Raw genomic sequence first — 27,931 nt, forward strand, 5'->3', positions numbered from 1 at the left:
CTCAAGAACAACAGCTTTCTCATTCTCTACTGGATTTTTCTTTGAGGAGCTGGGACTACACAAAAAAAAGCGGGAATTTTCAGGACAAGAGGGCTGAGTCTATAGAGAAGAGAGGATATTAAGCTGGATGTGAAGAAAAGTAAATGGGAAAGAACAAGAGTGCAGAAACAACGTGTGATGAAAGATGAGATTAGGATGACAGATGGCAAGCAGAAATGCACCATGGCTTATATCTGTGCCAGAAACCGCTGCTAATACAAGGATGCTAGCTATAGAATCATATATATGCATATTTTATATATGATATATTATATATACACATATACATTCAGAAAAAATGCTTTAGAAGGCATTTAAACAATACTTAGATAGAGGTTTCCCCATCCCTCTGTTCCCTCAGCCACAGGTTACCAAGATACATTAATGAAGCAAGCCTCCACCTCAAACATGTTCACTTGAAACCAGCAGTAGCAAGTATGTTTTTCACTGCTCCTTCTGGGCCTGTAGAAAACAAACACTCCTATGCATATTTTCCATTCCAGCCTAAAGGAAAATTTGGTGGCAAATTAAAAATATGGGGGAATTGCTGAACAAACAGTACACTAAAATATTTAGCAAATTCTGAAGGGCTTTCAGAAGACTCCATCTAGCACTTCTTAACATGTTGTATTTTTAAATAAATCATCATCTTAAAATAGAGCAATGCATGAAAAAAAAAAATCTGGACAGCGGCTAGTAAAAGGCTCAAACTCTTCCCATTTCCATAACATTCTTCATTCCCTCACTACCACAGCATCCACTCTTATCTCTACTTCTTACAGTTGCAAAAATGTATGCAAACAGTAATGGAACAAGTGATTGCAAAATCCAATTTTCCTGCTCCTCGTACAAATTTCCAATACACGAAAACACCCACCTATGCTATCTTACTCACTGCAGGAAAGCCCATGTGCTAGCTGCTACAAAATGTATTTTAAAAGACAAACTTGTACCTCTAAACACACTCAGACACACACCCCCATAGGCCACTCAAAACAAAGAGATCAATTATTATACTTCTAAGATTCTGCTCTATCACCATACTGTACAGTAAAAAAAAAATCAACTTCTAGGACTATTTAATGTTTAATATATTATATTTCTAATGAAATCTCTGCACTTACTAAGCCACCAACATATTCCCAGTTCTTCATTTTCACTGCAGAATAAAACAAGCAGGAAAAGCAAAGTGTGAGTGGCATAAATTGACAACGGAGGGAAAAAAGAAGAACTAAAGGCAATGAAAACTCACTGGGTCATTTAGAAGTCCATTGCCAGAGTCACAAACTGATATCATTTTCACAGATTAAATATTTTGCCTTATACTTCTATTACTTTTTCATGCATTTTTCTGTTCTTCCGGACATTAAGTTCTCTGGACATTGCTAAGTAATCCCTTCAAAAAGCTGACACAGTTCCATGGCTCCTTACAGGAGCTCTGAGGAACTCAAGGTTTTTAACCTTTAAAATGAGACACTTAGTCACAAGTTCCTATTATCATCAAAATACCATCAGTATAAAAACATATATATATATTCCCTGAGCTGTGTGCAACTCAGTGAACATTTGTTAATCTGCAGCATGACCTCCCTGCTAGGTTAAACAGAAAAATGAAGAAAACTCCTTTATATGTACAGAACATGTATCTCATATACAAAGACTATCACTGGCTATGAGAAAAGAATTTTTGCAGGCACCACTGCTTAAACTTCTGAGCCACAGGTTAAACTGCTGAAAGCATACACCACTCATGAGAACGTATGGCTTCTAAAACAGCCACTAATTTTTCAGTAGCTTCCTGTACTTCAGGGCATAGAAGACTGAAACAGCTATACTTGGAAAGAAAATTGTATTTTGGAGTATGCATTTTATTATACACTAAACCAAGGTTTGATTAAGGGCCAAATAAGGCCTAGAAAGTAGAGAAACCATTCTAATACAATTTGAATTCTGCATTTTAATACAGCTTTACATTAAAAAGCAAGGCCCACAGAAAAAGAATGTTAAAATGTTAAAAAAACTAGAAGAGCCCTTTAAGGAACTATTTTAGTTTTCCTTTTTAAGCAGACAAAAAAATCTTCATATTAAATGTCTCATGAAGAAGTGTGGCCTTGGTTTCAAGCTTTCAGTGAACTAAAACAATAGAGAAAATTAGCAAGATGTCAACAGTATTTTTTAAATCTTTCTTGTTAAAGTTGGAAAAGCACTAATTCTTAGTGTTATCTGCAGATCCTGTGTGGCTAAAAAAAGTTTGAAAATCACCTCTTTTCTGTATATTGATTACATTTTTATATATAAAAGTCTGCAAAAAAGGTTTGCAATAACTCTCTTTAATATTTTTGGATGATTTAAAAATTAAATTATATTTTAAAAAAATAAAAACTTGTGCTTATAGAGGAACTGAACAAAGGACTCCATTATCATAAGAACTACAAGGCCACCTTGACAAGCATAGAAAACTGCTTTTTGGATGACATTTTTTTGAAGGCAGAACCCCAGAAGGCAAACTCATGACTACTCCACCAGTGCAGCAGGAATTTCCATTCAAAAAATCAGCAGATATCGCCACTTACAGTAAGGGCTTGAGTGACATTAAAAATATGAACTAAAGGAAAATAAAGTATCATGGCAAGTAGGACCAACCCTGCACAATCATGTAAGAATTCAGAACTTACCTTTAGAGGAACAAATAGTGCAAATCTGCATTGTTTAAACAATTCAAAGACGGCCAAAGAGCAGTACATGGATCAGCACTGATTGTCCCCTCTACTCAGCCCTGGTGAGGCCACACCTTGAGTCCTGTGCCCAGTTTTGGGCCCCTCACTGCAGGAAGGACACTGAGGTTCTGGAGAATGTCCAGAGAAGGGCAGTGGAGCTGGTGAAGGGTCTGGAGCACCAGTCCTGTGGGAGGCAGCTGAGGGAGCTGGGGGTGTTTATACTGGAGAAAAGGAGGCCCAGGGAGGCCCTTATGACTCCCTACAACTGCCTGACACGAGGCTGCAGCCAGGTGGGGGTCGGCCTCTCCTTCTGGGTAACAAGCAATAGGAGAAGAGGAAGTGGTCTCAGGATGTGTTGGGGAAGGTTTACACTGGATATTAGGAATGACTTCTTCATGGAAAGGGTTGTCAAGGATTGGGCCAGACTTCCCAGTGAAGTGGTGAAGTCACCATCTCAAGAGATATTGAACAGATGTGTGATAGATGTGGGACTTAGGGACATGGTTAAGTGATGGACTTGGCAGTGTTGGGTTAAGCTGGACTCAATGATCTCAAAGGCCTCCAATCCAAATGATTCTGTGATTCTTCTTGTGGCAGGCATTTTAATGCAAATAGTTTTCTTAAACATGCTGCCAGCTCATGAAGGGAACAATATTCCCTGCCATCATACACCAAAGCAGGACATTTCAACAAGAAATGTTGGTCACTAGAAGTTTTAAACGTGCATGCAGTCTCAAATAACTTCACAATATGCAGGGAACCCACGTATTAAATCCACACCATGGGATCTTTGCCTCTTTGGGTACGTCACTGAGCTGCATGGCTGACTTTGGACAGAAAATGCAAGTGGAGAGATTCAAGGATGTTCTCAGCAACACATTTTGGTAAATGACAAAATTGTGTCTAAGTGGAAGATATGTTACCTAACTGAATTAGGTAACTGAGTTAACTACATCAAACCTCTGAGTTTAAAAGCAGCAAACTTGAACCTTTCCCATGAGCTCGAAGTGTTGAACTTGATGTTAAACTACCATTGCAAAATAGCAATCTCTGGTACTATGTATCATATACAAGAGATTTATATCTTTATTTGCCACAATTATTTGTATTCATATCTGATTCTTAAGAAATTATCACCCTGAGCAAAGCATAAGGCTTCGCTATCCAGGAGGTCGCAGGCCAGATAGAATCCCAGACAGTCTGTATTCTGGCACAGAGGGTGAAGTCAGATCCAGCTGCAGACATCAACAAAGCTGGTTATCTGGACTTTTTATTGTTATTGCTTTGTCTTGCAGCAGACAGCTCTGAAACCTCCACTGAGACCATGGATTCTTGGGACCAACAACTAGAGATTATCCAAACACTCAGAAAAGGAGTGACATTGAGACAAGAAACAATCTGAAGAAAGAAGTTGGACAACTGAAAGGAAGAGAAAAACATTATCTCAATGTAACAAAAGCAGACCTGAGGTACAGGCAGATTCCAACTTCCCCAGAGTGGCAGCACACAAAAGTTAATTGTATCTCAAGTCTCTGTCCAATAACTTAACATCCAGACAGATTCTTTCTTAAAGTGAAATCAAGAAGTATGAATCTCAGAGTAGCACTACCAGAATAATGATAAATTTTCTGGATGACAATGACTGATAATTGCTCCTACCACTTGTTATAGGATTACTAGAAGTCTTACAGCTACAGTTATACCCAGCATCACAGCAGCACAGTGCGCCTCTGCAAAAAAATCAGACACTCTGATTATAATTTCTGGCAAACAAGCAGCTGAATTAGCAAAAGCCCATCACTGTTAGCACTTCTGGCTAAACCCTACCATCTAAGTTCAGCCAAAAGCACTGAAGACATGGGAAACAAACCATTAAATTGTCTGAAAGTGACCCCTCCAGAAGTGCTGGATCCCAGCATGCAATCCAATTGTTGCCTATCAGTTGTGATAGACAACTCAATATCAAGGGTTACTACCTTTCAGGTGTCTCACATAAATTAAATTATAGAAAAAATTGGTTTTGAAAGATTAGTATTATTAATTACCCGGCTCTCACGATGGATGACCATCCTGATGGACATCAGTGACAAGTTCTGTCCATCAGGTGTCTGTACTGGGACCAGTGTTACCTAATGTCTTCATTAATGACAGAAACAAAGGGATAGAGTGCACCCTCAGCACATCTGCAGATGACACCAAGCTGAATGGTGTGGCTGACACACCTGAAGGACAGGAGAGCATCCAGAGGGACCTGGACAAGCTCAATAATTGGTCCTGCAGGAATCTCATGGGGTTCAACAAGACCAAGTGCAAGGTGCTGCACCTGGGCCAGGGCAATCCCTGGTACCAATCCAGTCTGGGGAAGGAACAGACCTAGGGCAGATCTGCTGAGAAGGACAATCACTGCCAATCCATGTGTTGCTGCTGGAGAAGAAGCTGGACCTGACCCAGCAATGTGGCCTTGCAGCCCTGAAAGCCAATTGTATCCTGGGCTGCATCCAAAGCAGCGAGGCCAGCAGGGCCAAGGAGGGGATCCTGCCCCTCTCCTCTGCTCTGCTGAGACCCCACCTGCACTGCTGCCTCCAGCTCTGGGGTCCCCAGCACAGGAAGGACCTGTTGGAGCAGGTCTGAAGGAGAGCCACCAAGTAAATTGGAGGGATGGAGCACCTCTCCTATGTGGAAAGGCTGGAAGGATTGGGACTGTTCAGCCTGGAAAAGAGCAGGGTGATCTAACTGCAGCCTTCCACTCACTACCTAAAGGGAGCCTACAAGAAAGCTGGAGATGGACTTATTAGAGCATTTACTGACAGGACAAGGGGGAATGGCTTTAAACTGAAAGAGGGCAGGTTTAGATGAGATAATAGTAAGAAGTTCTTGCTTTGAGGGTAGTGAGGGACTAGAGCAGGTTGCCCAGAGAAGTTTTGAATGACCCATCCCTGGAAGTATTCACAGCCAGGTTGAATGGGGCCTTGGAGCAGCCTGGTCCTGTGGAAGGTGTTCCTGCCCATGGCAGAGGACTTGGAACTTGATGGTCTTTAAAGAGCATTCCAACCCATTTTATGTTTCTATGATTCTCTGATTCCAAGATATGTGAGTGATCTTAGCATCACTACCATATTCTGACTTATTGAAATTACAAATTCAAAATTAATAGAGACATGTTGGTACAGGAGCAAGATATCACTGATGAACCAGGTAGTAGCTGATGTCAAGGTTTTTTTCTACAAAAGTGTTTATTCTGTAATTTGGGAAAGAAATACAAAACTGTCAATCCCAAGCTACAACATATTGCAGATTTGAAATCCCCATCTCTTTCCTCCTTTTCTTAGTACAACCCCAAGGTATCACAGGTTCCTCAACCTTCTTTTTCAACTTTACTTGTGTCTCCCTGCCTCTCCCTCATCTTCTTATTTTTTTTCCTTTCCTTTCCTTTCCTTTCCTTTCCTTTCCTTTCCTTTCCTTTCCTTTCCTTTCCTTTCCTTTCCTTTCCTTTCCTTTCCTTTCCTTTCCTTTCCTTTCCTTTCCTTTCCTTTCCTTTCCTTTCCTTTCCTTTCCTTTCCTTTCCTTTCCTTTCCTCTAATGAATATCCCACATTCAGGAGCAGGGGGGTTTTTCTGTGGGTGAGCTGCTGCTTCCACAAGTGCACACTTGTGCTCAGCAGCACTCTGTGAACAGTAGCGTTTGCTTGTTTAGCTGTGAAGACATGATTGCATCTATTTCAGTTTGAGATTTCATTGCGCATGCCTTATAAAGCACACTGAGGCAGACACCTGTTTCATATTGAAGTCCATATCCTATAATCCTTAAGGTCATTCAAAACAAACAAAACTGAAGTTTAGTCCAAGACTGTGTCCTGCTGTCACCCCTCCCAAATATAGCACTGATAAACTTCCTTGCTTCTTCATATCCATCTTTTGGCTGCCAAGATACAAGATAACACTACTGCTTATCTCTTTTTCATCACTTTAGAAAACTCATTACTTTCTCTAACATCTAAAAAAGAAAGAGCTAGACCAGCCCAGGAGAGTCAAAGCTTAGTTATGCGTTAATCACAGTATTGTGTGGCAATCTTTAATTGTGAAAATAAGATTCATAGTGTAGCCAAATGGGAGTTTCTACACTGGAGGGGAAAAGGCAATAACGAGCTGGAAATGCTCCTCCCCCCTTTCCATCTGTTTCAGAGGATGGATCACACAGTGCAGGATCAAGGCAGAGACTTCTATCTTACCTCTACAGGATTTACATGCTCTCTCCACATCTTTTCCATTGTACCACAGGGGAGAATCCAGAGAGGAACAGCCAGATGTTCCAGGGGGTGGGATCAGTGCTAGAAGTGGCCAACCAGGCCCATGATACCAAAGCAGGAGTAAAAGAAAAGTGCCTTAAAGCATGCTTCCTCATCCCAAATAGCACTATGCAGCCTATGAGCTTATGCAGCTGTGTGGTTTATATTAAAAGCTGGAGCCAAGTTTTCTAATGCTAACTCCCATATATGATAGGCATATGCACAGCCACACAGACACCAGCAAGACCTCCACACACTGCCTGGGGATCAGAGTTATCCCCACACACCAGAGTGTGGTACTGGGGAAGAACCACAGAAAAGTGCCAAGGGGTTTTCCCAGCCAAGAGCAGCTGCTGATTTAGCAAAGCAGGGACCTTTACACATTCTGATTAAGGTTTCTACTGTACAGTGAACTCTTTAGCCCCCATTATTCACCCTTCTCCTCACCTGCTGAGGCTTTAGATGTACTTGCCTCAAATGTCAACATCCTTTACTCCTTTTTCTTTCCATTTAATCAGTTCTTTTTAGCTCCATTCTTCACCTACCCAAATAAGGAGAGATGCCACCTTTAATTAAAGACAAAAACACACAAACACACACCGTTCCCTCAGGCACTGAGCCTGCACAGATTAATATGTACATGCACATAACCTCCAATATGTCAGGCTGGAGATGACAAGGCTGGACAGACGCAGGGGACATGGCACCCTGCCTATAAACCCTGAGACTAACAAAACAGATCTACTTTCTTTAAATCTCATCTCACTCCTCTCTGCTTACTCTGTTAGGAAGGTAATCTCCTGGTTCAGGGCATTTCTATGAACTCCATCATACAGCTCCTGTGGAAACAGGGGCCTTTCCTAAACAGAGGGGGAATTCTTCTTATTAGTAAAAAGATTAAAGCAAATTCCAAGTACTCAAAGCCAATTCTGGAGCTTAAAAAAAGATCCAAAATTCTGAGACTGAATTAACATATCAAATTGCTTTGAAAAATAATAATGTGGATTACTACCACCAGGTTAGGAACTCTAAGATGTGGTTGAGCTTTTGTTTCCAAGTCCTCTGCTACAAACAAGGAGACCTATCCAACCTTTTTTTTTTTTAAATCAGACAAGATCTCTTACGTGGATCTATCTTTTAGTGAGAAGGTATGGGGCAGCCTAAGAGCTATCAGGTAATACTATGAAATTATTATTTTCTGGGAATGTTGAATTCAAATGAACTGAGTTGTGCACTTCCTTCTTCAGTCAAACTACCCTGTGTTTCCAGATGCTCTTGCTGTACCACCTGAGCCTGCTGAGATCTGGGAAAACAGCTCTGCCAAGCCTCAAGTGTCTGAACCTAATGACTCAGACCCTTCTCTTCACAGTCTTGAGGCGGGCTTACACTCTGAGGATTTCTAAACCTTTGTGTTTTCTACTTGCCTTCTAATTTATTTATTATCACACTGAAAATAAATGTTCACCTCCTTCTGATTTGTGCGCTTAACCATCTCCAGTTCAAGCCCAAAGGGAAACAGACACATAAATAAGCAAGTCCCAGGTCTGCTACCAGAGGATCCATCACTTTTCATTACCCAGTTCTCAGTGTGAAGAAGTGCTATTTTATGCTTGTTCAGTACTAGACGTGTAGTCAGCTGAACTCACAGCCTGCTTCCAGACTCCCATCCCAGCTAATTCCAGCCTTCTCCTAACATCTTGCTCCTGTCATATATTCCTCCTCTTCTGATCCCCACAGCACTGCCTGTAATGGCTCTGAGTCCAACTCCTTGGGCCTTTAGGGATGGGTATTTCTTATAGTTTCCCCCTTACTTGTGTCCTTTCCCCTTTCCCGCTGTCCCTCACAATGCCATGACTGCACTCTCATCCTCTCTCTTCATTTCTTTTCTCCCATAGCAATTAAGCAACCACAGCTTTTCTAGTGAATAGCCTTGCCAGCACAAGGCAAAATGCTGACTATTTTGCAGACTTTTCTCATTAATCTGGTGGTTACCTTCTGAGGGCATTTAAAACACTTTAGCTAACATGAAGCTTACATTTAATGCAATAAAATAAAATAAAGATGTTATCAAAGAATCTCAGTTTCACTGATGGCAGTTGATGATAATTTACCTTCAAAAGGTACTGCTTCTCATGGAAGGAAATGTGCCCTAGCCTCAACAGCCATAATACTATTTAAGAAATGAAAGATTCCCAAAGGAAAGATAGTGATCTCAAAAATTATGCAGGAGGGATCTGAAGAAAGTGGCACACTGCTGCACAGGTCTGAAAACCCAGTCAGAATCATTGACTGAGAGCTGAAACCTTTGCCACTGCTGTTTGTGTCCAGCAATGAAACACAAAGGGTCTGGGAAACACTTCCACTTGAGGAAATACCCAGGATGGGTTCAAGGGTATCTGGATCTGTTGGTCAGGTCCAGAATCCAACACTGCCTTCCAGGCTGCCTCCACTCCCTGCTGCCCACAGCTACAAAACCTGGTTTACAATAGCAACCAGCTTGCCACCCAGTCCTCAGTCCTAAAGTCAAGGAGTGGTACCATAGGACATCTCAAATACCAGCTGTGTTTGGACAACCAAATCCTCTCCTGGGAAACAACAGCACAGTTTCAGTGCTGTCACCGCACCCCCAGGGACAGTGCAGACATACCCTCTGCCATGACTCCACAGTGCTTTGTATCTCTGAACACGACTGCAATTTATCCTCTCAGCAACTTTTTATGAACTGAGCATGGCATTTGCACTGAACAACGCTGCATTTACCTTACAATTTTCCAGGAAGTTCACCTTAAACAGAAATGCAATTTATTATCTTAAGAATGGCTCCTTAACTCAGCTTGATTTGGCTAAGATTTTATTTTATTAAGAATATGATTATAATGCCTGGAATGAGGAAAAAGAAAAACTGCACACGTTCATAAAATATTACAGATTGAACTCTGATGTCCTAGATACACCGTATGTAATAAGTCAGAAATAGATGTAATAAATATCCATGTAACCACCGTGATTTAAACATCTGGAAGGTAAGTAAAGTTGAAAGCCTAAATGAAAAATACAGTATGAGATAAAGAATCATATATTATAACTTTATAAACTGTTATGAATTCAGCTGGGAAGAACCATAATACTATAGGGCATGATTTGAACTGTCTTCTAGAGAACAAACTCTAGCAGTACTTTTCAGGCTTACAATATAAAACAAAACATATTTTGGGAACTAATAAAAATAGGATGCTGACAGCCATGACATGCAGCTCTCCTAAGGATATTTTGCTACCAAACAAGAAAGACTTAACTTCATAGTATAAAAAACTTGCAGACTGCTAGATTCTGAAAATATATGGAGCTGCATTGGGTTTGTGTGGCAAGGTTTTGGTAGCTGAGGATCTACAGAGTGACTCCTGTGAGCAGTTACTTAAAGTCTTCCCCACGTCCAACAGAGCCAATGCCAGCTGCCTTCCAAGATGGACCCATCACTCGCCAAGGCCAAGCCCATCAGTGTCAGTGTTAGTGCTGCTGGGATAATCATGGAATCATAAACACATTAAGGCTGGAAAAGACCTCCAAGATCACTGAGTTCAAGCTTACACCAAATATCACTCTGTCAATTAAACCCTACCACTAAGTGCCACACGCAGTCCTTTCTTCTACACTTTCAGGGACAACAACTCAACCACTTCCCTGGGCAGCTCACTCCAATGCTTAACCACCCTTTCCATGAAGAAAATCTTCCTGATGTCCAGCCTGAACCTCCCATGGTACAGCTTGACACCATCTCCTCTTCTCTTGTCACTGATGCCCAGGAGAAGAGCCCGACACCCACCTGGCTGCAAACTCCTTTCAGGCAGTTTTAAAGAGGGATAAGATCACCCTTGAGCCTCCTTTCCTCCAGGTTGAACACTCCAGGCCCTTCAGCTGCTCCTCACAGGACTTGTGCTCCAGATCCTTCACCAGCTCTGTTGCCCTTCTCTGGACTTGCTCCAGCCCCTCAATGAGCCTCTTGTAGTGAGTGGCCAGAACTGGACATAGGACTCAAAGTGTGGCCTCACCAGCGCCAAGCACAGGGGTACAATCCCTGCCCTGGCCCTGCTGGCCACACTGCGGCTGATACAGGTCAGGATGCCACTGGCCTTCTTGGCCACCTGGGCATACGCTGGCTCATGCTCAGCCACTGTCACCCAGCAGCTCCAGGTCCTTTTCCCTGGGTTGCTTTCCAGCCACTCTGCCCCAGCCTGTAGCACAGCCTGGGGTTGTTGTGACCCAAGAGCAGGACCCAGCTCCTGGCCTCATGTTGAGCCTCCTACAGTAGGCTCTGGCCCATGGATCCAGCCAGTCCAGATCCTTCCTGCCCTCCAGCAGATCAGCACACCCACCCACCTTGGCATTGGCTGAAACTTACTGAGGGTGCACTCCATCTCCTCATCCAGATAAAGACATTAAACAGGACTGGCCCCAATACCGAGTCCTGGAGAACACCGCTAGTGACCAGCCATCAGCTGGATGTGACTCCATTCACCACAACTCTCTGAGCCCGGCCATCCTGTCAGTTTTAACCCAGATAAGAGGTCACCTGTCTAAGCCATTGGCTTAGACAGACATTAGCTAATGTCCTCTGCCATTTTCTCCAGAGGAAGTCAGTGTCAATGGCTTTACTGAAGTCCATGTAGACTACATCCACAGTCTTTCCTTCATCCACTAGGCAGGTCACCTGGTCATTAAAGGAGAGCAGGTAGGTCATGCAGGACCTGCCTTTGCTAATCCCAGGCTGGCAGGGCCTGATCCCCTGGTTGTCCTACATGCACTGCATGATGGCACTCAAGATGATCTGTTCCACACTACAGCAGGGGAAGACTGTGAGGAATTCTCCCCTGAAAAAGAAGGAATGGCAGAGACAATATGTGATAAACTGACTGCAGCCCCCATTTCCCTTCCCTATGCTGCTCTGAGGGAGAAGATAGAGAAAATCAGGAGTGAAGTTGAGCCCAGTAAGAAGGGAAGAGTGGGGGAAGGTGTTTTAAGATTTGGTTTTATTTATCATTATCCTACTCTGATTCTGACTGGCAGTAAGTTAAATTTATTTCCCCAAGCTGAGTCTGTTTTGCACATGACAGTAACTGCTCAGTGATCTCCCCTTGCCCTTATCTGGGCCCATGAGCCTTTCATTGTATTTTCTCTCCCCTGCCCAGTTGAGGAAGGGAGAAACAGAGCAGCTTTGGTAGCCACCCAGCATCCAGCCACAATGAACCCAGCAGAACACACAGCAATAAAAGCTTTCCTGTACTCTCTGTTGCCTCAACTTTAGCCTGGAGGAAAATGTACTTTTCCTTTTCCTTCAGGGAAAACACTTTTAATTTTCTTGTTCATTCAGTTCTTGGCCTCTGACAAAGGAGTCAAAAGGGTGGCAGTTGCCAAAGTCACTTATTGATTTTCTTGGTTTATTTATGAATTCCAGACATGCAAGTGCCTGTCTTCGAATTTTAACACCTGGTATTTCACACCATTAAGTAAATTGCCAGGAGGACTACTTCCTTTCCACCCCTGCAACTTCCACATAACTAGTGAGCTGCCCTCACAGAAAGTTCATCAAACTTTGGCTTTCATAGAAAGCTTTCAAATTTAGGTCTTCTTCACTAGAGCTGTATGTGAAAGTTACCTGCCTTTTCTACTTTAAATAAGGCTGTCTTCTGTGACCTTAGTCTATCAAGTACACAGGAAGGAAAGCTTTGTATTAAGATGAAAAGTAATAGGAAGCAAAGAGAAAAGTAAAAAGGTACAATATGAGATTAATGGGAAGTTTCAAGGCTAATCCCAGTACAATGCATTGCAGTAATCTAAACAGAATGAGACAAAAACCATGAATCACTCTGTCCAGGTCTTGATTTCAGAGAAATATGGCAAACACTTATATGCAGACAGAAAAAAACACACAAACATAAATTTTTCAAATATAGAGCTGAAAGCACTCCCAAACTACAAGCCCTGTAAAAAACTAAGAGGGCAAATCCCCTTTATAACAAGGAGCATTCCTGTTGCTGCTGTTCTCCTCAAGGCTCTTCTCTCATATTTTTCATGTCATTAATTTTACTTTACATCACCAAAATCTCAGGTTTTTCTCTTTGATCCCATACAGAGCAAAATCCAAGAAAGAAAGAATCAGATCACCTTGGCTGAATGAAAGAGCATTGTCTCACCATCCATGTAACCAGAACTCCCCAGCTCCTTTTCTACATGAACTACTTAAACCTGGTCAGACAGGGACAAGCTTAGAACTTGAAACAGGCCCACCAGAAAAAGGTAGGTTACAAGTGAACAAACCTGTAAATTCCTGCTGAATCCCTGAACTGATCAGTCAACTCCAAAGAACTTGATAGGTTTTTTATAGTGAGTGGATAATTGTTAAAAAAATACCTTTTTAAGGGGTGATGTTTTGTTTTAAGCTAATGAAGAAAGATATAAAAACCCTTTGCAAGATAAATTATGAAAATATTTGGCTTGAAAAAGTGAGAGCTTTTAAATTTAAAAACAACAATCAATATAATATCATTTAAAAACACAAAATACAAGAATCATAATATATTAGTGAGGTTCTATATTCTTAGAATAGATTTCTCATCAAAAAATCAATATCTAATTTTGCTCTGAAATACAAGAAAAATGTACTGTGCATTTAATCTCATAAGGAATTTACACACTTTTTACATATACACTAGCAGAATCAATTTATATAATTCTGCAATTTCCACCTTTGAGTAAATACAGTTCCTTTCTGTGAGAATATTGAAAAACAGCTTCTTGGAGAAACAAAAGGAAAACAATATACACTATCAGACTGCAGGAAGTTAGGAGTATGCAGAACACAAAATAATTTAAAAATACAGATACTTCCAAACAGTGACAAATAAAGTGGGGTGGTTTTTTGTTTGTTTGGGGTTTTTGTTTCTTTGGTCTTGTTTTTATTTTTTTTTCAGAAAAGCAGGTAGCCATGCCTTGGTTTCACTTTTCTTAGGTTTACTTTCTATGTAAGGCTTGGAGTGTAACTGAACAATTACTGGAAGCATTTGAGTAAAATGTACTTCTGTCTGCAAAACACAAGATTTACACAGGGGTATCCCATTTCAACAGACTGAAGAACTCTGGTTTTACTTCAGTTAACAGATGTGCTTCCAGTGAGACTTGTTCTAGTCAGAGAATCACCACAGTTAATCAAACTCAGCAGAGACACAGGGCCACAGAAATATGTTTTGCTGGTCCATGGCAGCAACAGTGTCACTTGTCCTTAAGATATGACTGCAAGCAAATTGTCCAATTTTCAGCTCTTTAACAACTTTCACCAACGTACTCTGCATGTTTACAGCAACAATAAGCAACATAATGTTGCAATTAAAGTCCATAAAGCAACTTGTACGTATTTCTGTACAGCCTAGTTCCATATTCTTAGGCACAAGCACATATACACATATAAAACCTCTTTTAATTCTCATCCATAAAATGCAAACCCATTACCCTGACACTTTGCAGGTAGCATCCTGGGCCAAAATCAATAGAGTTAACCTAGGATGATCTAGAGCCCTCATAAATTCTGTCCTTTCTTCCAAACTGCCTCAGCTCATGTTCCATGTGTTCCATCAAACAGCTGCCTTCCTGTTCCATGTCTATAGCTAAAAACACATGACCAGCAGAACACTAAACTGTACAGCTGAAGTTTGTCATGCAATGCCAAACTTTCTGCCATAAATAACAGTACCAAGGAGACTTATCACTAAAAGTAACTAAAATACTTATAGCTTTTTCACATTATTTTACTGCTCAAGCTTTCACATTTTTCATATACATCTGTGCAGTATCATTTAATCAGTACAAAATTTATTCTCCTGATGTCAAATGTCAAAATGATTTTAAAGTTAAGACTACAAATAAGCAAAAGTGCAATGACTTTACTTTGAATATAACTTCATATACAAGGCTAATTAAAAATTTAGAGAATAATGAATATAAATTAAAAAATACTCTGCTTTCTTAGAATTTGCAAGTGCTAAAGAAATTGTGCAAAGAAACTGATGAGAGAGCTCAGACAGTTATTACATGTGGTTTTGCACAGGTCTTGATGCTTTTTCCAAGACCAATGGAATCACTAAAAGAAAATAGTTACACTAAAAAATCATGGCACAAAACACAAGCAAACATATTCAATCACTCAGCTCCCAGACTGGCCTTTTATTACATAAACTGCTTCATTGTAATTTCTTGCAAAATCCTATTAGTAAATATTTAATCTTTAAACATGATTAATAACCACAGATGTAAGCAGCTCACGGTGAAAACTTTGGATAGTTTGTATAGTGTAGGACCACAGATTTTCTAAATATCTGGAAAGAGAACAGAGAACGATGTATCAACAGAAAGATTACATCATCCTAGTTTATGGATATGATTTTGAACCCTTCACAGTATATTCAAAGACTTTAAAATTAATAAATATTTTACAAAAATGCAGACAAAATCTTCATGAGCAGTGGCTACAAGATTCTTAGTGCTCGCTAAGCTCACAGTCCAAACAAAGTTCAAAAAAATGTATGCTCTTTTATTAGACCTGCTAGAATAAGATGTAGACAGAGTTTTGGATACATAAATACTTTGATCAATTCAGAGTGTGCAGTATTGGTAACTTAGAGAAACACTTGAGAAGACACTTCACACTCAGGGCGTTCAAGCGTGTGAAGACTTCCATTAGCAATTTTCAGAACAAACAGAGTGCTCTGCTTCTTGCTAAAAGTAGTAGCCTTTTTCCCTGCAATATAATAGTACGTACACTAAAATAACGTTGTTGGGCTGTGCTCCCTTCATGACCAATGTCCTTGTAAATTTCACATAATGAAGTTCAAAAAGTAACCCTCAATTAAGGATCTTCAAATAACTGCATTCTGAAACAAGGCATTTAAACACCCATTCTAGAAATTCACTAGAAGTTAGTGTTTATCTAAAGCCCAAAATACACAGAATATTATTTTTTGGTTACACCTTAGATCCTCAATATTTGAAACAGTTAATTTGCTAAATCCACCACAGTCATCACTAAGAAGTGTAGCTCTATCTGCTGGGCTCATCCCTGATCAAAAAGCAACTCTCAGGGCATATAATGATCTTCAGTGACTCCAGGAGGCCTTAAAATAGGAAAGACAGATGAAAACATTAGGAGATTTCTAACACTATGTTTTTATTACAAATATCTGAAAAAACTCCATACACAGACAGGTACATTCTCTTATCTTCAATAGTATGAACAATGCTTACCATAGGCAAAGTGTACAAAGTCCTGACTTTGAAAATGAGACACACATAATGTGAAGAAACTCTGAAATTTGTACCTAAATAGGTGTTCTAATTCAATCCAGAACTGTCTGGAAACAGCTACTCATCATGCTGTGTCTCTTCATGCCTCTGAAGTGGCAACTGTATGAACGGTTTTGTGTGCAATTATTCTGAAAATTGGAACTAGCTCTTCTTGCCTCTGTAACAGTGCCAGAAAATATATTTGGAATATGGCTTTCTTGCTTAAAAGTCTCTGGACATAAGTATCTGACATGCAATCAAATATTGAAGATGATTACTTCAGTTCTAAGTACAAAGAACTACAACGCTATCCTATCAATTGTCTTATCTAAGAAACCATTAAATCAGACTCATAGTTGTATTATTTTCTGCTGCTTGTTGTGAATATCAAAAGTAAGTCTGATTAAATTTTACTGTCTAGATTCCCAAACTAAGCTACACTAGAAACATTGCATAATATTTTACCATATCTATGAAGTATAAAATAAGGGATAAAACAACAATAATTCTTGACAGATATAGATATCTGATGAGGTATCTGTGTCCTTATAGATCTACCACCTGGATTTGACTGAGGCAAATCAGACAGAGGTGTAAATCTGATGAGGTGTAAATAATTTTAGTAATTGTAAATTTATGCAAGTATTTTCAAAAAGCAGAATGAAACTACTCACTCTGTGTTTGTAACTGATGACATAAGATTTTTTTACATGTTTTATCATTGCTGGGAAGTGAATTCAGACTATAGGCACACAAGCTTTTTCCCCTAAAACATAATTGCATGCTAACATCTATTAATTAAAACTGATAGGCCCAAGGGAGTAGACAAATGCAGCAGCCACCAGTGGGTAGAGCGAAGGAGAAGGAAAAATGAGCTAGAAATTATAATTGGCTCTAACTATTGGCAACCCAAAACAGAATTTCAGTTTTGTCATTTTCCACCTTCAATAATGCCTGCATTTCAACAAGCTTGAATACAAGGGCAGCAGTATTTTTAAATAGCCTTTTCTTAAGGCATTAATCTCAAGTCTTAAAATGCTTAGTAACTGCTTGATGAAGGAAGCACACTACATCTTTGTGAGATGCTTTCCTACCCAAGGATGCAAAAGATTCTTTGTGTGAGTCTTCAGAAATAAAAGGGTATTGACAAGACTGAGAATTTCCAATCTCTCTTAATGCTGTTCTCCCTCTGCCATCTTCCAGAAAAATAAACATCAGGATAGTACCCTCCCCCTCTAAGAAGAAGCCTCTTCTACATAATTCCTTTTAAGATAAGGTTTATAACAACTCTGTACTTTGAGAAGTTCCTGCCCAGAGATCATGTTTTTTCACACAGTCTTTGTCTTCACCCTTCTGCAGGGCACAGATAATGCCCTGAATTTGAAGAATGACAGACTTCTTAGTTAGAAAGTATTTCTGCAATGTCAGACAAAGCTGGCAATGAAGCTCTGGCAGAATCTTGCATCAAGTGGAGAATCATGTGGGAAGACGCATGCGCAGCAATAACGCCCTGTGCATTCCAATAACACCACTTCAGCTGGGGCCAGAAAAGAGCTCTGGACAACAGTTTGCACCTCAGACATTCCGACATCTCAACATTTGCCCATCTGAAGCCTGTGTCTAAAAGATGGTAGGAATGTTTATTGCTGTCTGTCATCCCCTATCACCTCCCGTTCTTCTGTAGCTTTTAAGAAATGCCTATCAATCTGCAATTGTCTGCTAACAGTCTCCTGCTCCTCCTCAGCAGTGAGATGGCTGCCCAGTATATCAGCCAATGACTGCCTCATAATTGCCGTGATAGTGACTGTGTTCAATTCAGAATATGTTTCAAATCCTCAGTCTCCTTAGAAAAATCAGTCTACCCTCAAGTGAAAAAATCACTATGAATTCTCTGAAATACCCTTAAAGTCATGAAAACACTCATTGCAATTCTGAGGTCACCACAAGTTGTCTTCTTTATCAAAACACATTTATGGCCATACCTGCCCTCTCAGACTGATGAAAACCTGAAACTTCAAATGTTGTTAAATTCCTTCTGATGATTCCATTGGCCAAAAGGCCACAACAGTTTCTGCACTGTTCAAATTCTCTCTTGTCCTCTCTGAGCAAAGGCCTTGGGCAGTAAAGAGGAAAGGGTGAGGAGCAGTGACCAAGGCAATCCTTTCTCTGAATGATTTGAGAACATGTTTAGATACTGGTCTCTCTTGTAAGCCTGAAAACATCCAGCAAAAGTCTTGCACAAGGAGAAAAATCCCAGGGGCCAACCAGCTGGAAAGAAGCTCTGCAGAGAAGCAAGTGAGAATTCCTGGTCAACACCAAGCTGAATGTGAGCCAGCAACACACACTTCCAGCAAAGAAGGCCAATGCCATCCTGGGCTGCCCTGGAAAAGCATCACCAGCAGATTGAAAGTGATGATCTTTGCTTTCTGCCACGTCTGGATGATAAATCTACTTCTGGGCTCCTCAATATAAGAAAGACATGCTGGAGCCAGTGCAGCAAGGAGCCAGAAATACAGACAAGGGATGGGAGCACATCACATGAGGAAAGGCTGAGAGAGTGGGGCTGTCCAGCCTAAGGAAAGATGACCCAGAAGGATTTTTACACCTGTAAATTCCTAGTGGGGAGGACTAAAGCAGACAGAGCCAAACTCTTCCCAGACTTGCCCAGTGACTGGACGAGAAGCAATGGACACAAACTGAAACCTGGGAAGTTCCATGTGAATTATTACTGTGAAGGTAGCTGAACACTGGAAAAGACTGTCCAGAGAGTTTGTGGAGTCTCCATCCTTGGAGACACTCCAAAGCCACCTGCACTTGGTCCAGGGCTACCTGCTGCAGGTGGCCCTGCACTCAGTAGGGGGCTGTACCAGACAATCTCCAGAAGTAAAATCGTTTCATCGTGGATTTGTACACTCGAGTGTCAGGATCAGAGTTGGCACTGCCAAGAAGAGGTGCAAGGCAATATTTGAACAGTCTTTCTGGGTGATTTCAGGAGCTTAAAATACCCATGCACACAGTAAGCAACCAGCACTCTGCTCCCTACAAGACCATAGGGTCTGAAACATGGCAGTTCCAAACCGCCTAAAGTACAAAGGAAGAAATAAAGGCTCTCAAGCAGAAGCCTCCATTCCTCCTGCTCCACTGCAGAGAAAGTGAGATTCATGCAGCCATGGAAAGAATAAATAAGAGCAAGGCTGAATCAGAGGAGAGAGTCTTGGTATTGTTTATCTATTTCATCCTTTAATTCCTTGGTGCCAAATGCACAACCAGTTCTCAGAACTCTCAATTCCTCCATTGTTTCTCAGTGGAATTAAAGATAGGCTTTCGACCTTTCAATCTAAAGATAAGATAAAGCCAGATTTCCTCAAGATGGCCCCTTCACTCTCACTTTTATTTCTGGAAAGTGGCCCAGTTTCAACAGAAAGGAGGAATGATCCTACTTATTCCTTCCCTGCTGTTTATGGAAGGGCAATTATTACCGGGGACTTACAGCATCCAGGCTAAGAAGGTCTTGGAATCATACTTCCTCCTGTTGCCCATAGGTACTATACAAAATGAGGATAGCAGCCCCTTTGAGCAGTATTCAGTGTTTTCTGATCATGTTAGGTGTGGTCCAAGAGCTAGAAAGGGAGAAGGAAAGACACCATCTCGAGAAACTGGTTGAGAGCACAAGCCAGTTTCTAGGGTCATTGGTTAATCTTCAGTTACATTGACCCATTCTCTTGGGTCATTGGTTAATCTTCAGTTACACACTAGTGAAGGCCGGAAGCTTCCAGGTGCCCCAAGGGAATTACAGAGAAGTTACTTTGCAAACCCTGAAACAGATATTCTCATCAACTGCAAGTGACCAGGATTTGGCAGCCCTGAAAGATGAGCAGCTGCAATATCCCTGTTGATTCTAGAGAGCTGATTTTTATTAAAATTATGCTTGTATACCATACTAGGTGGTCAAAATAGGGTGTTAGCATCAATTTTCCCCTAATTATTAACTGCCATGAAAAATCCTGAGATAACTTTTAAAATGGGAAGATTTAAAGTACATGCTACCCCTCTACTGAAGCTACTCAATTGGAGTTACAAAACTACAAAACTACAAAATTCCTGTGCTGTAGTTAATTTTCCTACTACTGCCTCAGCCAACAATCTCACAGCCTTCTTATGTCCCATCAGAAGCTTAGTAAGAGCTTTTATCCCCTCTTAAGTTTGGTCCAGCAAATGAATGCCACAGTAACTAGGAACCACTTCCTAATTACTGGCCAAAATCTGAACAGAACTGGAACTCAACTAGTTGTGTTCTCAGCTGCCATAGTTTCCACTTAGTACTTGCCTAACTCAATAAGGCACACAACTACATATAAGCAAACTTCATCTTAAGTACACACATATATATAATTCTGTGATTTCCCTGTGATTGCAGTTTGCTGTACATAACTGTGGTTTTTTCAGTTCAAGGCACTTTATACCCACAAGCAAAATAGTTGTCTCAGGCTACCTAGCTGTTTAAATGTACACTCTGAATCTTTAAACTATTTTTTTCTTTCAATTTTACACACACACACTTTTGCAAATAATGGTTTGTTTCACTCTTCAGTCTCATTGAAAACCTACCCTTTCATGCTTCTTCATAACTTTTTAGTCACGTCAGTCACCTGTTTGGCAATATCTGGACTTCAGGCTAGACATCAGCCACTCAACATGAAACTCCTCCCTTCCAGCTACAGGAGTATCTACCAAGTAAAACAGGAAAAAATGCCTCCCATGTGAATTAGTCTGCAGAGGAGGCATTTTACTACTGTTCTATGCAAACATTTATTCATACAAGAACAACAAAAGCTTGGGTGTCTAAGACCAAGTACTATTAAAAGAGATAATAAACACTATAGTCTTCAGAGATATGCACAAAATCTGGCAAAGTCAGTGTGAAAACAGGGAAACAAGAGTGGATGAGAGTTGAGCATCCCATGGTAAAGCCCCATCTACCCAATGGACTGCTCTCCATGCGGTTTTCAAAGGTGTGGCAAATAGGAAAGTGATGCTCTCCCAGCCACAGAGGAACAAAACACAAAGCTCTGAAGTTCCAAGATGAGATAGAAGACCTGATTCCTACTCCAGACTGTGAGACTGCACTGAAGAGGTTTCAGTTTCTACTTGGTGCCTGGCAAGCATCAAAGTGTTTATGTGGATTTGAGTCTTCAGTGCCATGCAACAGACTGGGATCACAGTTCATTGAATGAAGGCACAGATATGGTCCCAGGAATATGACACTGTCCCTGTTACAGAAGGAATGCAGAACTTGCCTTTGAACGTGAAGGCAATTTCAAGGCAATCAGTTAATGACAAAGTGCTCCTCAAGCCAAGGAACACCTGTTCATAAAACATGCCAAAGAAGGAACTTTCGCAAAAGCCCAAACTCCTCAACACATTACTCCATGATATTCAACAAGTCATAGGAGAGCAAAGAGTTCCTCTTCCACAAACACCACCCACGGCAGTGTGAAATCTGATGTCAGAAGTGTGCGGGGAAGACAAGGTCCCTGCCGCTGACCAGGTGTGCCTAGAAAAAGCAAGTCACTGTGGCCAGTATAAGATGTACATCTTTATCCTAGGGGGTGACAACCTCTGCTAGCCCCACACAGCTGAAGGAAACTCAGCAGACCAACAACCTGACAGGGCAAGTTCCTGGAAAGGAGCGAGCAGGTGTCTCAGAGGGAAGGATGTGTTTGCAATGCTCCAGGGCAGGCAGTGAAAGCAGCTCAGTGCCCACAGCCCCTGCAGGGCGCCCTGCTCGCGGCTGGCACGCTGCAGTACGCGCTGATGTCAGCATGAACTGGCAGAGAGGGCTTCCAAGGAGCCTTTCAGCTCAGTCAGAAACAGGGATCAGGAGGACAGAGAGGTACACACCCAAAGGAGAGGGACACAGCCTCTTTACCGATCACTCTAGCTGCTTCCACTTCTCCTGAAATCCATATAGCCCACTCACACAAGCACTTCAAATTCCCCTGGATCCACAATTTTACCACCACTGTGTTAAGAATATAGTCATTTAACCAATACTTCTTCCTATTGTTTTCTGCTATTGGGAGTGCTGGAAAGGAAAATTACATGTACTGTTTTAGAAACTTTCATAGCTATCAGGACACTCAGAACAGGAGAGAAATGCTGCACCCTTTTTAGCCCTTATGATTCATGAGACAGCACATATCCGGCCTCTGATCAGCCCAGGATTGAAGGTAGCCTAGTTTGCAGCACTGATTCTCAGCTTCACTTTCAGGGAAAATTACAGATTTGCATGTGGGTGTTACAGATGGAAACATTTCTCCACCAGGTGGTTTTAATGAAAACTGGTGGCAGTTTTGTTGAGACATTTGGATAATCAGAAAATCTTTTAACAAAGATAATAGGAAGGGGTGGTGGTGATATCTGACTTTTATAATATAGCTGTGTCATCTGATAGCACCGCTGTATATTTGTAATAACTCATCATAAAATTATGGAAACAAATTCTTGTCAAAATTCCAGTCTTAAAAATAGTTACTCCATGGAAAGGTGTGTAAAACTCTTATCCCAAAAAAAAAAAGGAAGTGCTCAGCATACCAAAAAAGCAAATCACCTCAGAAAATCTAGTGCCTCTCTCTAAGAGTTGAATCATAACCCATTAAAAAAGTATATGCTGTGACTTGATTTTTACAAACTAACAATATAGCTAAAGCGAGTATACAGGTTTATAAGTTTTCCAATGTATTTTCCCCTAATTTCTGGCTGTTTAAATAAAGACAGAAATCTATTTAAAATCACAATTTTTCAGGTCAATGGAGATTATACATTGTTATTTTCATTATTTGAAAGAACTTTTGTAAGGAAATAGACTTTGAAATTTGGGTATTACAAACCTTTGAAAATAATATAAAGTAATTTCTAGTCGAATTCACAAAGCACCATTTTTGCCCTCTTCTAAAAATTAAATTTTAAGTGTCCTAAGTTCATTTAGTGAAACTGCTGAAGATTCCCATAAGCTCATAGGAAAGGAAGTATCAGTCCAGAATTCAGAAACATCAATGCAAAAGAAAAAAAAAAGAAAAAGAAAAAATGGGGGAAAGTGAAAAAAGGAGGAAAATTTATTCTCTACCCAATGTTAAGAATAGGGCTGAGAAATGGAAAGCCACTGTAAGATTTATAGTATTCCTCCACAACATCATTACAGAACCAGTAATCTTCTTCACAGAATAAAAGCTAAATATTTGTAGAGAAGTAACTATGCTGAAGGACGAGGAACAGAAGGATATATATAGTTTAGACCCTTTGAGCTACTTCTTTATTTCATTTTCTTCTGATGAATAGAAACTGAGGAGGGATCCTTCACTCACGTTTCCCCAGAGCGACTAACACAATGCATTCCCACAGAACATTTCTCATTCCAATCACCCCACCTCCAAGGGTAGCCACACCCCAAGCACAATGAACTGCAACAGCAAACTGAACTCTTCGTCTTGAACCGAGATCCAAGCACCACCGTCCCGGACAGCTCCCACCCAGTACAGCACGGGCAGCTGGGCCTCAGGACGCACCACTGCACGGATCTCTAGTAGCCCCTGTACAAATTCAGAGTCAAGAACGGAAGGGACAGGGACGACACTGTACTAAAAACGCTGTCCCAGCTTCACCACGCACAGCCGAAGTCGGGAGCCTGCGGGGGTTGGGTCCCCAGCCGTGGGGACGCGCTGGCACCCGCATGGCTCAGGTGGGTATTTCCTGCAGCCCGAAGGAACACCCAGATCACGTCACCCCTTCGGCGCATCCCTTCCGAGCCCAGGTGCACGCAAGCAGGCGGCAGTGAGGTAAGGATACACCGCCTGTGGCACGGAGGGTCTGCGTGGCGTCAGAGGCTCCAGTCACCTCTCCCACCACCTCCCGCCCGGAGCGGGCAGGCCTGACGGGCTGTCAGAAGAGGAGGAACCGTGATTCTCCTCCACAGGCCACGACTCCAATCTGTTTATTCTCATCACTCGCAGTAGGCGATTCAGCAACATTACGTTTGAAGCCTCCGACTGACGGAGGAGGCTAAAAAATGTGATCACATGCGATGCTTGGCAGGGACGAGGGGGTGAGGGAAAAGGTTCAAAAGAGGCTCTGAGGATCTGGTTTCCAAACATGGCACCTACCCACACCCCGCGTTCCCCGCACCCCTTCCCGTGCCGCCGGCAGCGGGATAAACCCACTCCCCCGCCGTCCCGCCACCACGCACGCACGGCCGCCCGCTCGAATGAGCAGTGCGACTAATTCCATCTATTTCCTAATTACGGACGCCCTGGTGCCCCACAGTGCGGTGCTGCCCGCCCTGGAGCCGGCAGCGGGCGGGCCGGGGCCGGCGGCACGGGCGGGCGGAGCGGGGGCCGGGGGTGTGCCGGGCGGGGGCAGCCGCCCCGGCCCCGCGGCGGGCGGCAGCGGGGGCCGAGCCAGGCGGGGGCAGCACGGCCGCCGCGGAGGCTCCCGCACGGAGGGAAACCCCACCCAGCGGCCCCTCCTGGCAGAGGCGGGGTTTTGGAGACCCCAAAGGAATCCCACCTCGCCCCTCACCCCCGTGTCGGGGTTTCCGCCCGCCCTGTGCCGCCGGCTCCCTCGGGGCGGGGAGGGCCGCCGTCCCGCTCCGTCCCGCCCCGTCCCGCCGTGCCGGGGCTCCCCGGCGGTGCTGCCTCGGGAGGAGCTGCCCGGGGTGGGGGAGGAGGAAGTTACGGGCCGGGAGCGGAGCGGGACCCGGGGCTCCGCGGCGCCGGCCCCGCCGAGCAGGGCGAAGCCGGCCGGCTCCGGGCACCGGCCAGCTCCCGCTGTGGCAGCGCCCGCTCCGCCCGCCGGCGATCGGTGCATGAATGAGTGCCTGAATGAATGAATGGCTAGCGTCTGCTTACTTGAGCATGGCCTCTTCTTTTTCTTCCTCCTCTTTCTGCCGGTCCATCACTGCCATGATGATGTTCCTCTCCTCCTCTGTCAGGTGGCTCAGGTCGGGCAGCTCCTGCATCGGGGGGGGCACCGTGGGCGGGCGAGGGCCGCGGGGCCCCACCGAAGAAGACATTTTCTTGCCGCCTCTCCCTTACACCTTCTACCTTTGCACGGCGAACCCAGCCAGCCTCTCCTCCGCCCCCTTCACAGGGTAGTCCTCCGAGCAGCGGCAGCCGGCAGCTCTCTGGCAGCAGCGGAGGAGGCGGAGACCCAGCCTTTCATGGTTGCTTGCATCCACCCCGGCCCGGTGCTGCCGCTGCTCGCTCCCTTTGTTTCCGCGGCTTCGGGGAGCTCAGGGGCTGCCGCGCCGCCGCCCGCAGCCCATCCTCCTGGCGGTGGGCGTGCGGGGCGGGGGTGCGGTGGCGCGGAGGGCTCCGGATCGCCGCCGGCGGGCTGCGTGCGGGAGCGGGGGGGCGGTGCGCGCCGCCGGCCGGCCGGGAAGGGCGGGTGCTGCCGCCGCCGCCGCGATGCTCCGCCGCTGCGAGCCTGGCGCTGGAGGAGGGAGCGAGCGAGGGAGGGAGGGGAGCTCGGTGCCGGTGAGGCGGAGTCCGAGGCGCGGCGCCGCTGCCTCTGCCCCTGCCCGCGCCGGGCACCCGGGCCGGCCGCGCCTCTCTCTGCCCGCCGCCCCCCGGGCTGGCCCGGCGGCCCCACGACCACAGCGCTGGCCCCGGCACCGCCGCCCTCTTCACGTCCTCCTCCAGGTTTCCTCACCGCAGGTGCTCGCCCGGGTTCCCGCCAGGGCTGCAGGCTCACCCGAGGCAGGGCCACGCGTGGGATGCGGGTGCGGGTTTGCTGCGGGTCTGGCTGGGGCGCCGGGAAGCCTCGGACTCCCAGTGCTGCCGGCGCTCCCTCGGGCGTGAGCCGTGCTGGCCCCAGCTGCAGCCCTCTTGCTTTAGGCCAGCGCTGTCACCGCTCGACCCTCCCTTCCTCAGAGTTGCACGCTTCAGTACTTTGTTCATACGCTTCTTAAATCCCGTTAGTGCCACCCATGCCATGGTCTACACACTCATCCCATGCGGGTGACAAGTGCTCTTATGGATCAGACCCATTTTTTAACTACTGTGACCCACCAAAAACTGACAACGACACATGTCACAGTGCCGAGTGCTCAACTGAGGGGTTAGTGAAACATAGTGAAACAAAATGGCATGTCCAGACAGAGATCGCTTCCCTGCCAGTTTCTGGTCTACTAGCTCTGAGTAACTTCATTTTGAGGCGCTGGTAATGAATGCAACAGCTTTTCTCTACAGGAGATCATCCCATGTAATCCACTGGCCAAAAGCTCATGCCTCTAGCTCTGAAGTGTCCTCTGGTCACACATGTGCCTGTCAGTGAATGAAATCATTCAGGCTACTTAGAAATGCAAAGTTAAAATAGAACACTGCACTTTCAGGTAAAATGTGAGCTACTGCTAACAGATGCTGATACTTAAGACCTCTCAGTTGTGCTTCTGCTGAGGTCACAGCATGGAAACAGCTCTGGTTTCTAGAGAGATCATCTGATGAGCACAAACCAAAAAGAAAAAAAAATCTATGCTGGCAGTGTTCAATGCTTCTTTCTGCCAAATTTGTCAGGTTTGGAATAGGGAGAGATACCAGATTTCTCGCAGCCACACTAATACCTCTCACACAAATTCTGAAAGCCACGAACCTTCATGACCCTTTGAATTTGAGAGGAATTACTGTGGCCATCTGCCTGTGTCCCCCCAAGAGATTTTCTGCAGGACACAATTTTGATAACACAAATTATAAAGAAAAAACTTAATAAGCACTGTGGTTACCACCAGAACTTTAGCAGAACAATGTCCAAGTTCAGTTCAGAAACCGAAGTCTCCCAACTTTTCCCACACACGAAGGAAACAGAAACTTGAATGACCAACAGATGGCTCAGAAGAGATTACAGTGGTGTTAATAAGCAAAGCACTATGAAAGGCTGGTAAATATAATAATGTCACACTCAGTTTAAGACACAAACCCTCTACTAACTCGTGTGGTGATTTGTCCCAGGGCCTGGCCACATTATTACTGCTAGATGTAATCCTTCTAGCTAAGTACTAACAAATCAATAAAATCACTTCCCACCATCTGTGACCAGCAGGGAAGATAGCCTTCATGTAACAGGCTGGTGCTGAAGAATTTATCCATTCATTAACAACAAGCAGCCACTTCAAGGAAGAAAAGGAAGCTTCCACTAAACGAAGCAAGACTGGAAAAAATAAGATGATGAGGAGAAGGTGAAGTACCACCATATGTTTAGTATCAGAAATAACTAAAACATGGCTGGAATGGTACTACAAGGCATAATGATCATGTTGTTAGAGGTATACATAGGTAGTCCATACTCAATCCTTCAGATAATTTGGGGAGTCCCACATATGCCAAGTAAAGGATGTAGCTCAAGTAACTGCATTCACTAGAGCAATGGCCTTAGTGTTCAAGAATCACAGCTTTAAGCACAAACTAACCAAAATATAAGAAGTTTAAGACCGTAAGATGCAAGTGTCTCCAAGATAATTTTATGAAGAAAATATTACATGAGGTTATCCTGCTCAACTTTCTGCTTATTA

At 43.4% G+C, this 27,931-nt stretch overlaps 1 protein-coding gene across 1 annotated transcript in view; it reads right to left on the reverse strand.

Annotated features, from left to right (window-relative positions):
• Positions 1-25,655, reverse strand: part of RIMS1 (regulating synaptic membrane exocytosis 1) — a 306,477-nt gene extending 280,822 nt beyond the window's left edge. Inside the window, exon 1 of the mRNA XM_059469483.1 lies at positions 25,275-25,655. Within this exon, the coding sequence (XP_059325466.1) occupies positions 25,275-25,438 (164 nt within the window). The 5' untranslated portion in view covers positions 25,439-25,655. The remainder of the gene's footprint in view (positions 1-25,274) is intronic.
• Positions 25,656-27,931: the final 2,276 nt, after the last annotated feature.

The sequence above is a fragment of the Ammospiza nelsoni genome, chromosome 3 (assembly GCF_027579445.1).
Source record: "Ammospiza nelsoni isolate bAmmNel1 chromosome 3, bAmmNel1.pri, whole genome shotgun sequence".
NCBI lineage: Eukaryota > Metazoa > Chordata > Aves > Passeriformes > Passerellidae > Ammospiza > Ammospiza nelsoni.